The sequence below is a fragment of the Podarcis raffonei genome, chromosome 13, assembly GCF_027172205.1.
Source record: "Podarcis raffonei isolate rPodRaf1 chromosome 13, rPodRaf1.pri, whole genome shotgun sequence".
Lineage (NCBI taxonomy): Eukaryota > Metazoa > Chordata > Lepidosauria > Squamata > Lacertidae > Podarcis > Podarcis raffonei.
In genome coordinates this window covers 40,316,282-40,333,764 of record NC_070614.1, presented here as the reverse complement: position 1 = coordinate 40,333,764, position 17,483 = coordinate 40,316,282, and the positions used below count along the sequence as shown (strand labels likewise).

The following is a 17,483-nucleotide window of genomic DNA, read 5'->3' as shown; positions in this document are numbered from 1 at the left end:
ATTGAAAGCTTGTTTTCAGGGCTAAAACATGAAGGTAGAACACTTCCGGTGCCCACAAGTAAGTATGAACCAACAGGCAGAGATGTCAGAGAATTCCATCAGAAGCACAAATGGGTGTTGAAATTGCCACAATTCTGATTTTCACCCAAGGTCAGGGAGAGATCTCCCGCAAATAAATATGAGTAGTAATCATTGTGGCTGTGGGGTTTTTTGGGTCCATGAAAATTTCAAAAATAATTAAGGTTGTTTTCTGCATTGTTTTTGATATTTCCCTTCCGTTGAAATGCACCAAAGTGAATTACGTAATTAAATATGTTAGCTTCGGCCATTGTGGATAGCAAGACGAACAAAATAGGTTTTAGCAGGAAAATGTTATGAAAATTATGTATAGGTGGTATTTAACACCTTTTAAACTGGCCAAAATGTATAGAACAAAAAATGAATTTTGGAAATGTAAGGAAAAGGAAGGTACTTTTTACCATATGTGATGGACATGTAAAGGAGGTAAAAGCTTTCTGGGAAATGATATATAATAAGTTAAAGAAAATGTTTAAAAACACCTTTGTTAAAAAAACTAGAAGCTTTTATGTTGGGTATAGTGGGTAGAGAGATACCGAGACAAGATTTTTTTAAAAAAAGTTCTTATATGCAACAACTGCAGCAAGAATTTTGTTTGCCCAAAGATGGAAACAACAGGAGTTACCAACAAAAGAATAGTGGCAGATGAAGCTGATGGACTTTGCAGAACTGGCGAAACTGACAGGAAGAATCCAGAACCAGCGAGACCAAGCATTCCAAAATTCTACCTATTAAGGTTGAGTGATATAATATTTTAGGTAATGATATAACAAGGATAAGAAACGAAGCAAAATGTAAAGATGTAAAGTTTAATTTTGTAAACCATCAGACGGGAGGGAGGGAAGAAGGTAGGCTCAGTTGAGCCAAAGAGATAAAATAAGAGGGTACAATATTATGTAATGTGATTATATGTAAAACCAATAAAAAGCATTCGTAAAAACAAAATAGGTTTTAGAAGGAGCCAAAAAACTTATAGCGGCACTGATTCTGATGAACACAGGGAAGAATCGAAATTGCCACCCCTTGACATCCCTACTGCCAACAGGTGAAGCTTATCCAAGAAGGGAGATCCAGGAATCTGAAATGATCTGTCAGTTGCTCTCTGTGGAGACACACAACTTTTTGTCCGTAAAAGAAAAGGTAACAACTTGAGCCAGGGTTACTGGAAGTTGCCCTCTCCCCACATCGCCCTGCTTCCCATCCACCACGTAGAGTCCAAGTTAATCACACATCCAACCCATGACTGAGTTTTTTATTAACCACCACTCCTAGAGGAGCTGCCCCAGAGAGTTCCTTGACTTTGCCTACTTGACTGTGGGAGAGTCAGAGCTTGAGGCACCATGGAGGAGGAATCGCCAGTCCTTGAGTCAGAGAGGGCGGCCATCAACAATCCAGCAGACATTTCCGTCATCTGCTTCTACTTCCTTGCAGTCATTGGAGTCGGTCTGTGGGTATGTATGTAGGTAGGGGGGTGCTCCTCTCACGTAAACATGCTTCCCTCCCTCATCTAGGGTTTTTTTCCAGACTACCTTTATTTTCAGGTGGGATTCTATCCCGTCCAGGAAAATTCGGGTTGTGCAGTTAGGTGACTGGGAGGTCCTGTGTAACAGACATGTTTCTCCTCCCCTGAAACCAGACTTTTTGCAATAAGTCATGGGAAAATGCACCAGGAAATGAGTCTGTTTGATACACAACATCATCTAATCTCCCTGCAAACAGATCCCAATAAATGCTCGATAAACAGGCTATCTGGAAGTGACCTAGGAAAGAAAGGACTCAGTTCCTCACTTAGAAAACAAAGCCTTGCTGTGGGAAAGGAATTGGAACCAGCATTTGAGGGGAAAACATGGAGCTGTCAGAGCCAAGCCGGGCCAAACAGCATACCATCACCCATTTTTCTGTTACTCAGCTCATTTCCTTGCATAGCTCAAAAGATTCCTGCATTGTAAGGGGTTGGACTAGATGGACGTCCTTCCAAATCTACAATTCTAAGATTCTATTATTCTAGCCCAAACACACCTCATCCACCCACCATCATCTCTCCATTTGAGTCTTCCATGTCTTCTCACGGAGTATTTCAGGTTCGTCTATTCATTTACAAGGCAACTTGGGTCCAGGGTCTCTTAAGGACAGCCTGATTCCATATATCCCTGGTCTGACCACTGAGATATTTGGGGGAGTCTCTGTTAGTGGCCCCCAATGCCTCCGATGCACAGCTTGTATCTACCAGAAGCCACACATTCAATATTGCTAATCCAATTCTATGGAAAGCCACCCCCCCAGCTGAAATTAAACAGAACCACCCCCACCACCCCACCCCCATTGAATGTCAAGCGCTTGACAAAGACTTTTCCATTCCAGCAGGCATTTTAAGTTTCCTGTTTTGATAATAAATTTTCATTTATTTTAGCCACGGGGGGGGGGGGGTTTCTAATTGGTTTTATCCATCGTATACTTTTTAGAATTTTTTTATGTAGACTGCTTAGAAATCCTGGAGATTACGTGTCCTGTATAAATAGCATAAATAAAACAAATTTACAGAAAGGAGAATGAAAAGCAGCTGAAGTGCTAGACTCAAATGCACTCTAACGGTTCACTCAAAGGATTACTCACTTACAAAATGTCATTAATAATAACTATAAGCATGAAAAACGCAGAATAAATTTGTGTGGGTGCTGGCCCATTAGGGCTGCTCCTCCAACTTTGGTTGGCTGTCAACCAGCCCCCACCAGACCACCTTCTTACTTGTAACCAGGCTGGGGGGTCCTTGCCCATCAGCTCCCTCCTCCTTGATCTTAGTGTTTCCCTTCGAGATGCCTTCAGGGAGGAGGTTGGGGAGCAAAACTAGACTCCACCCATCACTGGTTCTCGGTCCACCTCCTGTGGTCCTCCCTGCCTTCCACCCTTCCAGTCCCAATGGGCAGAAGACACCAACTGATAAATTTGCCTGAAGGTTGGAGCAGATGTTTTCAGAAACACACCACACCCTGTTCAGTTTTGTTAAAGCAGCTGCACTTGCTGTCCATCTGCTTCCGAGCCAGAAACTAGATTCTTGTATTAATTTACAAAACAACTTCGGTCCAGGGTAGCTCAGAAACCACCTAAACCTTTCTTTCCCAGCTCAATCCTGAGATCATTCGCAGGAGCATCGGTGGTCATTCGCCGATTTTGCAAGGCTCTTTTGCGGTTGAAACCTGATTGTCACCCCTGATTGACAGGTCGATGTGTCAACACATGGAATGGGACCAAGTTTCAAACCCATGAAAGGCCACTGTGAGCCTATATTGACTAGAACTAGAACAACTAGATGCAACTAGATGCAACTAGAACTACTTCTTTTTTAAAGCCTGATTAATATATCAAAATTCTCCCAAGGCACTGCAGATAAATACAGTACAAAGATTTAAACTAATCTGTGTATACCTAAACTGCAAGTTACTTGGATGTTATTAACTAAGTTATTTTTAAAAAGTGTTAAATTTAACTGGGGGCAGCCTGTTCCTTTATGCCACCTGAGGCAGCTACTTCAGTCTGCCTCATGTATGGCCCAGCCCTGCAAATGCAGTTGAGGAACCTAGAACCCAAACACTGCCTCAAGACTTTCCTTTGCTGTTCTCCTCTCCTACAGGGTTCCTCTGCCCCACATTCAAGCAGGGAGGCCTGCCACATGGCATGTTTTCTGCTTTTCTCCCCATCCTTGTCTCTTCTCTTTGATCCTAGGTCTGGTCGTTCCAGATGGGTTAATGATTGCAAAAAGCTACACCAGTCAGGAATGTACTAGCAAGCTGGTAATGAGGTGTAAAATTGAACAGATTAGCAATTGAACAATCTGTTCCCTAAAGGATGGGCTCCGTTCCCTCTGTGCTTGTCTCCTTTTGATGCAGCCAGGGCAAGAAATACGCCCCATATTATAACACACACAGAGACCCCAAAATGGCTGAGCCCTTCCACAACGTCTACTCACACCACCTTTCCTCTCTTTCTTGGCTCACAGTCGATGTGCCGGACCAACAGGGGTACCGTCAGGGGATATTTCTTGGCTGGTAGGAACATGGTGTGGTGGCCGGTGAGTAACAGAAAATGGACAGGAACAAAGGAAGAGATGGGGCTTGGGAATGGGGGGGGAGTGGCCCCAAATCAGAGAATGGGAAAGCTTTTTCAGCTTGAGGGACACATTCCCCTCAGGTAACTTTCTGGGGGCCGCAGGCCAAGTGCACAGGCAAAAATGGGCGAAGCCATGGATGTTTACCTTTGTACAGGAGGCTAGTTTCCAGACAGAGTCACACACCCCTCCCTTCCCACCATTCAGGGAAGCAAAAGGCATTACTAGAATTCAAGGACACATCCCAATAAAGCTGTGAAGCAAGGCTGCTTAGGGGTGTGGCCCCGGGGAGAGCCCAAAGGCCAGAGAGCTGTATTTGACCCCCAGTCCTGAGGCTCAAAACACCTGCCCCAAATACTTCAGGTTGGGGAGAGGGATGGATAGGAATGAAATAAGATGATGAGAATGGGAGGGTGGGAAGATAGATCAGAAGACAGGGAAGATCAGGAGCGAAGAGGGAAAATACAGAGAAGCGAAAAGAAAGTGAGAAATAAATTAAGATGATGAACAGGCATCGCAGGGAGAGAATTAAATATTTAGGACATTGGATGAAATTGGAGACAGGAGGGAAGAGAGGGAAGAAGCACCAAGGTCAAGATGGTGGGTGGGCTTTGGTGTTTTGTTGGTGGTGTGCGTGGGGAACATCAAGAAGCTGCCCAATCTCTTCTTTGGTGGTTGGTGTGCCCACAGATCGGCGCCTCTCTCTTTGCCAGCAACATCGGCAGCGGTCATTTTGTGGGCTTGGCAGGCACTGGGGCAGCGACCGGCCTGGCCGTGGCAGGATTCGAGTGGAACGTAAGCAATGGGCTGCAGGCTCCATCTTTCTTTTTGGGGAAACACAGCGTGCGGGTGGGCAGGCAAGATGCTTTCATTTGGTGAACAGAAACTACAAGCGGGACGGATCACATACACACTTGGATCGGGGCCTGCTGTCACCTGGGCAGCTTTCTGAGGGCCACCTGCCATCTGTGGGTGGGCCATAGTGGAAAGTGGGAGGTGCAACACACGCAAATTCTACCTTTGTACAGTAAGCTAGTTTCTATGCATACGCACACTCCATCCTTCACCCAGGCCGTCCAGAGGCAAGATCAGAGTGCAAGGGAACATTCCAGCCAGGCAGAAGCACTCAAGGAGAGTGTGAACCAGAGACCAGTGAGTGGTTTGGCCTGGGAAGAGTTCTGAGGGCCAGGCAGAGAGGTATTGAGGGCCACATGTGACCCCCGAGCCTGAGGTTCACCACTTTTCCTATAGACATTCAACTGGTGTTGATTTTCCCAACTTGAAAAGGCAGCGATAGAGGAAACTTCACCCATTACATTTCTGCCTCTTACGTACACGTTAATGACATAGAAGCCCTACCAAAAAATAAGATTTCTTTTTTAAGTGAGAACTTGAACCACCCTAACCCTCTTCTCTCTTTCCTCCCAGGCTCTCTTCCTTGTCCTCCTCCTAGGATGGCTCTTCGTCCCGGTCTACCTCACAGCTGGGGTAATAAGAACACACATTGCTTGCTTCTTTGTGACATTTTAAATCTCTTCAAGGAACCCAGGGTAACCCCATGGTTCTCCCTGACTCCAATTTTATCCTCATAACTGTACTGGGTGAGGAGGTGGGTTGGGCTGAGAGATGGGGACTGATCTGCAGTCACCCAGCAAGCACAAGCATCATGGCTGTGCAGAAGTTTGAACTCAGGTCTCCCATGTCTAAATCCAGCATTCTTAACTCCTTGGCTATGTCGAACAGCGACTGGTGTGTGAAAACTGAGGGCATGAGAAGAGGAAGATGCTGAGTGGGTCTGGGCGGCAAGAGAAAAGAGGATGGAAAACCAGGATGCTGTGGGACTAGTAGGTTGGGAATGGAAGAGCAGAGCCAAAATATTGGATTCATCCCAGGGAGCATGCTAAGAAGCTCACCCTTGGAACAAGAAGCTCCCCTTTTTCCATATACAGCTCTGTGCCATTAATACCTATTTATTAGACCAGGTGTGGAGAACCTGGGACCTTCCAGATGTTGCTGAACTTCAAGCCATTCAGCCCTGGCAAGCATGGCCATTGGCCAGGGATCATGGGAGTTGTAGTTCAGCAACAATCTGGAGGGCCAAAGGTTCCCCGCACCTCTACTACACCAATAAGCTTCAAATTTAAGCAGAGTATTCATTTTAAATGTGCAATCAAATGTTAACAACAAGTTGAATTTAAATTTATCATCATAATGTGAGCTTTGAAAAAAAATCAACAATCACACACACAAATTACATGTCTAGAAAGGCTTGCCAAAGAAGAATGGCATTTTTAGCAGGCATCTAAAACAGTAGTGCAAAGTTGCCTGTCTAATGTCAATGGGCAGGGAGTTCCAGAGCTTAGGTGTTGCCCCTCTGAAAGATTAATTCCTTGCTAGTGCAGAGCGACCATTATGTGGCTCTTGCTTTAGCACTATAAAAGACAGCAGTGACATCTCCCCTGCTGCTTCCTCCCCCTGCAGGTCATCACGATGCCACAGTACCTGAAGAAGCGCTTTGGAGGCAAACGTATCCGACTCTACCTCTCCATCCTCTCCCTTTTCATGTATATCTTCACCAAGATCTCAGTAGGTCATTTCTCTCGGCATGAAGAACTGAGAGGGTGGGCAAGTGGGTGCAGGATTTCCAACAAGGGTTTGGCTGGTCCACTTCCACCTGAGGAGAGAAGGCCACTTTAATGGTGGACGAAAGCTGCCACACAAAGCCTGTCCCCTCACCCAGCCACCTCTTGGAGAGGGAAGAACCCCTTTCCCATTCTGATCTCTTTGGGGACCATTAGCCATGATCTATGGACTTGGGCTTTCTCCTTCTCACCTGGCAGGTGGACATGTTCTCCGGAGCCGTCTTCATCCAGCAAGCTTTGGGCTGGAATATTTATGTGGCCGTCATAGCCCTCCTGATCATAACCACCATTTACACAGTGACAGGTAACTGGAACATTGAAATGGTTATCGGAACAGGCTGGTGGCAGGGAATACAATAGAGAACCAGGTTGCCAACCGGCCATGAGAGAGAGGCAGTCTGACCTGTTCATGCCCCTTTAACCACAGCAGAAATCAGCTTTTCAGACCGTCAACCTGTTAACTGCTGCAAGTTAACGTGCCTGACAGCTACAGGGGCAAATGACACCTCATCCCCAGAGTCAAGCTATATTATACTAATAGCTTTCTTCTTCTTCTTCTTCTTCTTCTTCTTCTTCTTCTTCTTCTTCTTCTTCAATCACTTGTAGCCAAGTAAGATTGTCTTCGATGAACACGGTTTTAACAGTGAGTCCATGACTGTGGAGACCAATTCTGGATCCACACGTCCTTCCACAGTGGGGACATTGGTTTCCGGGCAGAGTTGATCTCTGTGTGGATTTGCCAAGCGTGCCTTCCTCATAGCACATTTTTCCTTTTTGTCCTAAGTTTGAGCATCTTCAAAGCCCATGATACTAATAGCACCCAGGACTAGTCAAGGGTTTGTTTGTTTGTTTGTTTGTTTGTTTGTTTGTTTGCTTGCTTGCTTGCTTGCTTGCTTGTTTGCTTGCTTGCATCTGAGGCAGAAAATCCCACATGCGCCTCTCCCCATCCCAGGCAGCAAAGAGAAAATAAGAATGAATTAAATAATAAAATATTTGCTGCCATTTTGTGAAACTGCTGGCCTAACGGAAGGACAGGCAGTCATTTCTAGTTCATAAGATGGAAACCTCAGAGAAGTAGATAGGCAGGTCTGTGCGCATATGTGGAAGAGAGAGAGAATGGGAGAGGGAGAAAAGGGAAGCAGTGTGTGAATGTATGTGAGAGGAGAAGAGTGTGTATGTATTACAGTGAGTGACAGACAATATGAGAGTGAGAGAGATTGAGAGGCAAGCTCTCTCTCTCTCTCTCTCTCTCTCTCTCTCTCTCTCTCTCTTATGTGTGTGTGTGACAGAGAAGAAATGCTGTGCCAAGCATGGCCGTTACTCCTTGCATTAACCAAGTTAATTGCATACGATTTCCCAACAAAACATAGGCTAAGGGACCACCCACCAACCCACCCCCTGCTTAGAAATGGACTTTGCACTCTTTGTGTGTTTGAATCACAAAGGAGGGAGCCTCTTCTCACTGCATTATCTCCCCTTCCCTCCATCCCGGCGCGTAGGCAATCTTACCCCTGGGAACATTACGCACATTTTCTGCCCTCAGATCTTCAAGCGCAGCCTTTTCTGAGTAAACTCCAGTTCCCCACCCCCAGCTTCTATTTGCCCCAAGAAGAAGAACTAAGCTCTATTTGGCTCCAAAAACTGCTTCCTGGGCTAATAGGAGCAGCTGAGGAGGAGGAAAGGGTTCAACCCCTTCCTCAAACTGGGGGACCCCACTTCTATGAGTCACTTTTAAAAAATAAGACACAGCAGCAAGGGCTAAGGGCCTAACTCTGACTGAAAATATGCAAAGAAATGTACCTCAGACCGTGGGCAGAATGCCTCAGTAATGCATAACCGCTGCTTACACACCCCACTGAGGTTTGGTGCTCTGGGCATTCAGGTGTTGTTTCCTTGAAGAGTTGAAGAATTCCCTATTTTTCGAAAAATTGGTAACAAACAGGCTAGGCTACCTGAAAATGGCAAACATCAATGGCACGTATAATAAAGCTACTGCTGATCCACAGATTAGGCACCCATTTTTCAAAGCACTGTCATGCTTCCACCTCATGGATGAAGTTGCCGATGTTTCTAGTTTTCTGTCCTGAAATCATTGGCTGCGATTGTTGTTAGAACGCGTTTTGTCATCTATATGTTAACTACTCCTTTGGGAGGGAGGGCAGGATATAAACTGAATGCAAGTACAACTGAAGGGAAAGGCTCCTGGGCCTTTAAATACCTATGCAGCAGGCAGAGCTTCAACAGGCAAAGCTTTGCCTCATCCTGAGGGAGAGTTCACCTGTTGAATTTCTGGCTGACATTAAGGATCCCTGCCAGAAAAAAAGATAAGCAGCCTGACTAATGATGAGCAGGAAGAACAGGTCTGGTTATTCCTTTAATGCCCTTGAGAAACCCCAATCTGTTGCTGGTCTGTGTTATAGTGGTAGCATTTCGACAGAGCCTCTTGTGCACATACGGCTTTACAGAGTTTAAGAGGACAGGTCTTTGCCCTGAGGAGCTTACAGTCTAAAGTGCAGCTGGTGCCAAGTGAAATGGATCCACCAAATGACAAGATGATCCCCAGGATCCCTGTTCCAACTCTGCAGTTCTATGATTCTATGATTTAGTGCAGTAATACGGTTCCCTATGACCTGCGCATGGCCTTCTCCTGTTTTTCCTCCAGGTGGGTTGGCGGCGCTGATGTTCACAGACACAATCCAGTCATTTGTCATGATTGGTGGATCCTGTGTCCTGATGGGGTTTGGTGAGTAGGTCACTTCCCGTGGCAGATATCACACTGAGGCATGGGCACCATATTGGTAACAGAGGCAGTGGGGTGCAATTGTTAGAGTTTTGGACGAGGACCTGGAAGACCAGGGTCCAAGTCCTCACTGGGTGACCTCGGGGCAGTCACTGACTCTTAGCCAAACCTACCTCACAGGATTGTTGTGAAGATAAAATGGGGAGGAGATAGAATCCACCCCTTATGCCACCTTGAGGTCCTTGAAGGTGGGACATTAAACAAATCAACAAACAAGCTTTTAATCAGTGCTAAAATGCTTTCCCCACTGTTTTTCAAAGAAATATATTAGATATTAATGAAATATTTTCTGAACTTAAAACATTGGAAAAAGTGGTGCTTAAATTAAAGTGATAAAGAGAGCTATAAAGCTAAAATGCTTTTTTAAAAAATAAAACTCTGGTCATCACCATTTTAGCAATTTCCTCCATGTTTCCAGTCTACATTTCTGATCCAAAACACTTCTTTTTTTTACCACCACCACTCCACAAAAAACCCATATCCTGAGTTGCGCTGGTGCTAAATAAATATTTTTACTTATTTTTTAACTAGGATTATTATTTTTGATGAGATAACTCAGCTGTGCTTCTTCCACATTTCATCTCGGTATCCCTTGTACGACTCTGGTTTGAAAGTCTTGTTCTAAAAACAATCTTTATTTGTGAATTATTTGTGGTGGAGAATGCCTGGGTTCTTTTGGGGTTGGAAGGAAAAGTCTGGGCAACAGTAGCAGGTGTTTGGGGTGACATTATGAATGGGTGTGCCATTTCCTGTCTTTAAATTGCCTCTATTCCGCTGCAGCCTTCAATGCAGTGGGAGGTTACCAGGCGATGTTCGACAAGTACATGCAGGCCCTTCCCAGGCAGACCCTTTCCCCGAACCCCGCTCTCTACAACATCTCAGCCTCCTGCTACCTGCCCCGCGAAGACTCCTTTCAGATGATGAGAGATGCTGTCGTCAGCGACATGCCCTGGCCGGCTGTTATCCTTGGCCTCTCCATCAATTCTCTCTGGTACTGGTGCACTGACCAGGTAAGGCAAGGGCGAGAGTATCTCTCTCTCTGCCTGGCTGTATCGCAATCTCCTAATGGCTTCTTGCACAAGGTCATACCCTTTTCCTCTGGATTTCAACACCCAGTTTCTGACTCGCCGCCTTTCTAATGTTGTAACTTTTCTGCAACCAGGACTTGATCGTTCTGGTTGCAGTTTCCTGCACCTTTTCCAGCTCTGTGCTATTTGAGTTGCAATGGCCAGAACTGGATATACAGCAGTGGTTCCCAACTGGGGGTCCGCTTAACCCACCCAGGGGGTCCCCATGGCACCATTCACGTAACAAAAACTACCATAGAGATATCACAACTTTCAAAAGCAGGGGATCCGTGGCTTGGCGTTTGAAAAAGAGGGGGTCTGCAGTACTTAGCCAATTGGAAAACACTGGTATTCAGTTTTTCCAAGTGCAGTTGCACCATAGATTTGCACAAAGTGGGCGGGGAACCTCCTGCTAGTCAATTAAAAAAAGAAAAGGCCACTTGTCAATTAGCTGATGTCATCCTGATGGGCAGGGGATGTCAGATGACATGCTGCGGGGTTTGAGTTTGCTCACTTTGACTGTGTGGCACTGTTCCCTGCCCATAAGTGGGGACGTGGAGGTGTTAAATCCTGCAGGGACCTACTGTGCATAGTCAATCCTTGCAAAAATCAGAATTTATGAGCAGCGATTTACATCCTGCTCCACCCCTGTCCGCCAGCTTTGATAGATGAGAGGGGTATAAACATCATCATCATCATTATTATTATTATTATTATTATTATTATTATTATTATTATTATGGTTTTTGCTATAGAAAGGTGGGTGGTTTCACCTGTCTGCCAAGCACCTGACATCATGATGACATTTGTTGAATGACAGGTGAGGGATTCTCAGGGTTGACGGAGTAAGCCACCCCACCCCACCCCTGATGTAAAGGCATTAGCTAAATCATGGAAAAGATGACTGGCAGCAAAAGTTCCTGTTTTCATCCCGCACAGGTGATCGTGCAGAGGTGCCTGGCTGGGAAGAACCTCACCCATGTCAAAGCCGGCTGCATCCTTTGTGGCTACCTCAAGCTGCTGCCCATGTTTCTGATGGTTATGCCCGGCATGATCAGCCGGATCCTGTATCCAGGTAAACAGCTGGGGAGAGCTGGGGAGGCAGGTCGGAACTGGGGGGAGGAGGTCATGTCCTGGTATTCCATGAAGGCAGAAAAAGTTTGGATTGCTTTCCTGATCTCAGGGCATGCCGCTGGTGCTAGACTGCCGACGTACAACGCAACCACAACCTTCAGTCCTGTCACCAGTGGCCTGAATAGAGCTGACGGGCTTTTATTCTCAATATATGCGTTGCCCTCACTAACTACTGCTGTTGCGACTGGGCAGCTGTGCTTATTCTGCATGCATTTAAGATTTAATCAGATAATCTTAGGCCATGGTACATCTGTTAGCCTGCAACCGCCACAAAGCTCTCTCCTGCTTTTGTTGAAAAACACTAACACAGTTACCCTTCTAGAAGCTGAAAAGTGACTTTGGTTCCTCTCAGCAGGTAGAAACTTCCAGCTCTCCAGCTTTTTTCTCCACTTTCGTTGTGCTCTTGGAGACCTCAAGAGATTGCTGGTGGTTTAAGAATTTAGGTTGCATGCACACCATACATTTAAAACAGATTTTCCTGCCAAAGATTCCTGGGAACTCTAGTTTAAGGGTGCAGGGGATTGTGGCTCTGTGGGGGGTAAATTAAAGTTCCATGGTTCTTTGAGGGTGGGACGTAAGCACCTATTTAGACATTGGCTACCTACAACGTAAAAGCCAACGGCTCTGGCCCAGCACCCAGTAAGCGGTGCACACACAAAACATCAGTCCAGAATTGATGGCACCCCTGCAGTCTTCCCATGACACCTGCAGCTACCCCAACAACTCACCGGTCCTTGGGCATGAGGTACCTGTCTTTCCCTTCCTTGAAAAATACGCAGAGCTGAAACAAGGAAGTTGGAAGAGTGCCACGCCTTCCCCTTTCTGCTCTGCGGGCTTTTCCAGGCTCAGAATAAGTCTGCAGAATCAGACTTCCATCCAAATCCTTTGGAAGAGAGAAGTGGGTGTGCACACGATTTCTCACTTCCTGTCTCTCTGCAAGTGGGGAGAAGGGGCGGCCCCCATGACCCTCGTTCAAAGATCCAAATGTACTGACAGGCCGGTGACACCTGCAGTTATTTTAATCCGGGTGTTACATTACGTCCCCTCTGCTTTCTCAGACGAAGTGGCTTGCGTCATCCCAGAGGAATGCAAACGGATCTGTGGCACGGAAGTTGGGTGCTCCAACATTGCGTACCCCAAACTGGTGGTGTCTCTCATGCCGAGTGGTAAGGAACGGTGGTGTTAAGGGGATGGCGGGTTTTGCCTGACTTTCTTGCACGTGAAATCCTGAGTCCTTTGGAACCCACTGCGCTCGCCTTATTATGGATTCTGACCAGCTCCATCTGTGTCACCTGAGAGATGCTGAGCTCCAAGGAAGATGGATGTGCTTCCCTTCCCACTTCATTGTGTCTCCCCTCTGCAGGCCTCCGGGGTCTCATGCTGGCTGTGATGCTGGCGGCATTAATGAGCTCGCTGGCTTCCATCTTCAACAGCAGCGGTACCCTCTTCACCATGGACATCTACAACCGCCTGAGGCCGCAAGCCAGCGACAAGGAGCTCTTGATCGTGGGCAGGTGAGGAAGAGCGCTGGGTTGTGCCACCATAGCTGTAGACGTTTCCCTTTTTTTAAGGGAAATTCCCTTATTCCGAATAGGATTCCTTGCAAGAAAAGGGGAATGTTGACAGCTATGTGCCCCACGCCCATTGAGTACAACTTCATTCGCTAAGATAACTTAATGGAGCCCGGCAGCGGAAATGGGGAGCTCAGGACGGGTTCAGTTTGCCTCCATTCTGCTGTAGGGACATATTCGAAAACCCTAGAAACTGTAACGGAACAAATATACTTTTTACATTAAAAAAACTAGCAACAACCACAGACCAGATACGTTGACTGCCAAGATGGCTTTTGTAAAAATTCTTTTGGAAAACCAAACCAGTTGATGCCACAGCACAAGGCAAGGACTTGCAGAAATCCCTCCCCAACTGCAACCAAGCACTGCTGGCTAAATGCCTTTGGTGGTGCCTCAATTCTCCTGCTCTCCCCAAGGGGGGTGCTGCGTTCTCACCTTGCTGTTGCTCCCCACAGAGTGTGGATCCTGCTCCTTGTGGGAGTGAGCATTGCGTGGATCCCAGTGGTGCAGGCAGCCCAGGGGGGCCAGCTCTTCGACTATATCCAGTCCGTCAGCAGCTACTTGGCCCCGCCAATCGCGGCCATTTTTCTCCTTGGGCTCTTTGTCAAAAGGGTTAATGAGCAGGTGAGTGACATTCGGGAAGGGGCCAGCATGGGAAAGGGACACTCAGCCAGTGGTGAGGAAAGCCAGGTGCCTAAGATAAAGGGAATTTAAGCAATAGGCAGTAGCCATTTTGGGATATGGAATTCAGGTGCTCGGGGGATGGGGAAATACTGGAATAGAAGATACAGTGGTACCTCAGGTTACATACGCTTCAGGTTACATACACTTCAGGTTACAGACTCCGCTAACCCAGAAATAGTGCTTCAGGTTAAGAACTTTGCTTCAGGATAAGAACAGAAATTGTGCTCCGGCGGCGCAGCAGCAGCAGGAGGCCCCATTAGCTAAAGTGGTGCTTCAGGTTAAGAACAGTTTCAGGTTAAGTACGGACCTCCGGAACAAGTACTTAACCTGAGGTACCACTGTACAGAGAAGTCACTGCAAAGAAGCCTAACTCTCCATAAAGCATGTCACAGGTTTATTTTAGGATCCATCCTTGTTCAGGTTCTGCTGCGGACCCTCAATTTTAGGGTGCAGCACAGGAGACCAAAAAGAACAGGACAAGCAAATATTTGGGTTAGAAAGGATGCAAAGCAGCCAGACCTAGCCCAGCGCCTTGGCTCTGTTGTTGTTCATCCTTCTCTTTCACCCTGTTTTTCTCTCTCCCTCTTTAGGGTGCGTTCTGGGGACTGGTGGGTGGGCTAGCCATAGGCATGGCCCGGATGATCCCGGAATTTTTTTACGGGACAGGAAGTTGCCTCTTCCCCAGCACCTGCCCCCGCCTGATCTGTGGAGTCCACTATCTCTACTTTGCTTTCATCCTCTTCTGCCTCACGGCCACCGTTGCGATGGGTGTCTCTCTCTGCACCTCACCTATCCCTGAGAAACACGTAAGTATAGAGGCCGGGTGGGCAGAGGAATCCACGTGAACTTGGCACACAAACCTAAACTGGGGGCTACAGGGTGACAGTGCCTCACTGCCAAGACAATTGAAGGTTGCCACCTCCAAATCTGCAGCCTCGAAAAGCCCAACTCTAGTTTACAGTCTTTAAATGCATGGTGGGGGTGTAGCTCATTTTGGGGAAGGCTGGCCTAGTGGTATGAAAGACGAGCCACAGAAAAGTATATTTAGAGCACACACAAGAATCCTGGGAACTGTTGTTTTCCCCATCACAAAACTATAGTTCTCATCGCATTTAACAAACTACGGTCTAACTACCAACCAGTTGACGGAGTGCCCCCCCCCCTTTGCTCTCTGGCACAGAGCCACTTCCTTTGGTCCCTTATGGCCCATTACCCAGGCTATCGCCTCACTAGGAAGCTAGCCTGGCTACTCCAAGACTTAGAAGGGGGCCCAGGCATACAACCTACCCGTCTGCCAACGCATAACAATACTATATTTGCCCATCCGTTGTCAAGGGAAGGAGAGGAGGGCTTGGGCAGGTGAGCAATGCAACCATGCACCTTGTGTCTAACCAAACCACTCGTCTTGCCACCCTAGCTGCATCGCCTGGTGTTCAGCCTCAGACACAGTAAAGAGGAGCGAGTTGATCTGGACACGGAGGAAGAGGAGGAAGCCAAACAAAGGGAGGCTGCCCGGCAGCGGCGCCGGGAACATGCAGAGATGGAAGCCGCCAGGAACGGGAGGCTGGAGCAGGCGCTGGAGGTGGAGGGTGAGGCAGAGAGGAGGCTTTGTATTGCAAGGGTGGGAAGCCTTTCACACCCCAAGGGCCATATTCCCTCCTGGACAGCTTTCCGAGGGCCACACACAGGGTCAGGTGCAAAAGTGGGAGGAGCAGCAAATGCAAATTTTACTTTTGTAAAGTAGGGCAGATACACACACCCACACACCCGTCTCGATCCCCCATTCAGAGACATGAGTTTGAGGACACATTCCAGCCAGGCAAAAACAACTGAGTTTTGAGGCAAAGCCAGTGAGAGGCAAAGTCCTGGGGAAAGTTCCAAGGGCCAGTGAGAGCGGGTCATGGGGCCACATTCAGCCCTGAACCAGTATCAGGAGATGAGAGGCAGGCCATCCCACTTTTCCCCTCTTAACTATCCCTGCAGGAGGCCCCAAACCACTTATTACTCGGTGGCATCATTTTCCTTCTGAGGTGGCCTCAGCCACGCAGCCTTGTAGGCCCTGACCACCCTCTGTTTCTTCCCCTCTCCGCGCAGATCCCAAAGCAGCGGCCTCCTCTGGCAGGCTGCGCCGGTGCCTCGGCTGGTTCTGTGGGATGGCGGCAGACAGCCAGGAGCAGCCGGAGCCGAGCCCAGAAGAGAAGGCTGAGGAGCTGCGGCGCCTGACAGACATCACTGAGCATCCAACATGGAGGCGCGTCGTCAACATCAACGCCGTCGTTATGATGGCCCTAGCGATATTTTTGTGGGGCTACTATGCCTGAGCGCCACCCAAGACAGCTCTCCATAAACCTCTTGACAGCCTTCCATACACCAACCCCTTCTGGGCATAACTTCAGCCTCTGAGGGACAGTGGCATCAACGAGTTGACAGGGAACGAGCAGTCATCAACCCGCCAGCCAGGATCACCCAAGCCCACCAAAGACCAACCCTTGTAATCCAAGTCAGAGAGGGCATTGTAATGCGACACACGGAAGGAGAAGCTGAGACCTTTCAGGTGTTGTTGGACTCCAGTTCCCATCAGCCCCAACCAGCATGACCAGGGATGATGTGCTTTGTAGTCTAACATCAGGGAAGGGTACTGGCTCCCCATGCGTGTTGTAGCAAGATGCCCCATTTTGAAGGCCCTTCTTAGTTCCTCTGTGCAATGCCACATATACTGCCTCTCTCCAACAGCCCTCACCTCAAAGGTATGAAGCCTATGAGGAAAGACAAACCGCCCAATGTTAGTGGCGTTACAAAAAAATAAAAGAGTGGCACGTTCTTCTTGGGGGCCCCACCGATTTAGCACCTGGTGTCCTCACCCCTTCGAGTCCCTAGAGCAAGACATTCTAGCTTCTTGTCCATGCGTCCACTTTTCTTAGGTCTGGTCATCCAAACCACACACTTTCTCCCAATGCTTTTCACCTTCATCACATTTGTGCGGCCCCTGGAATCCAAGTACCTCTCATGCCGTCATCACCATTTTCACCAAGGTCAGTGTAGCAGAGGTTGTTTAGTTCCTCCAGAGCCACATGGAGGTCATGAGAGTCAGGCACAAGGGTACCTCCCTTATTACTTGGTTTGAGGTAGGCAATGCTGGCCTGCCCATTCCCCCCCCCCCCAGTAGGCCGCACATCTGACAGCATCAGCAGCATCCAGACCCAGCCTGTTTTGGAAAACAAAGAGGCCAAAGAACGGGGGAATAAATGTGACTGTGAAAATGACCAATGTGCTTTTGTATGTTCTAGGCTGGAGGCAAATGGGGAACCTGAAGGAAGGCAAGTTCCCACTGCAACTTATTCTGTCAGGAATGGAGATGTGTCTGCCTGAATGTTTAATTTGACAAATACAGGCCTCAAAAATGCA

General features: G+C 47.6%; 1 protein-coding gene across 1 annotated transcript; it reads left to right on the top strand.

The window, feature by feature from the left end:
- The first annotated feature begins 1,362 nt into the window (after nucleotides 1-1,362).
- Nucleotides 1,363-17,341, top strand: SLC5A2 (solute carrier family 5 member 2). Its single transcript, XM_053363519.1, has 15 exons — nucleotides 1,363-1,529; nucleotides 4,073-4,144; nucleotides 4,871-4,975; nucleotides 5,609-5,668; nucleotides 6,662-6,766; nucleotides 7,021-7,126; nucleotides 9,485-9,565; nucleotides 10,403-10,632; nucleotides 11,629-11,764; nucleotides 12,882-12,989; nucleotides 13,187-13,337; nucleotides 13,850-14,018; nucleotides 14,669-14,884; nucleotides 15,496-15,667; nucleotides 16,173-17,341. The coding sequence occupies exons 1-15, from the start codon at nucleotides 1,419-1,421 to the stop codon at nucleotides 16,397-16,399; spliced, it is 2,049 nt and encodes a 682-aa protein (XP_053219494.1). The 5' UTR covers nucleotides 1,363-1,418; the 3' UTR covers nucleotides 16,400-17,341.
- Nucleotides 17,342-17,483: the final 142 nt, after the last annotated feature.

Coding starts and splice junctions, on each gene's coding strand:
- SLC5A2 (XM_053363519.1), top strand. CDS start 1,419: ATGGAGGAGGAATCGCCAGTCCTTGAGTCAGAGAGGGCGGCCATCAAC. Junction 1,530..4,072: donor TCATTGGAGTCGGTCTGTGG/GTATGTATGTAG, acceptor CTTGGCTCACAG/TCGATGTGCCGGACCAACAG. Junction 7,127..9,484: donor CACCATTTACACAGTGACAG/GTAACTGGAACA, acceptor TTTTTCCTCCAG/GTGGGTTGGCGGCGCTGATG.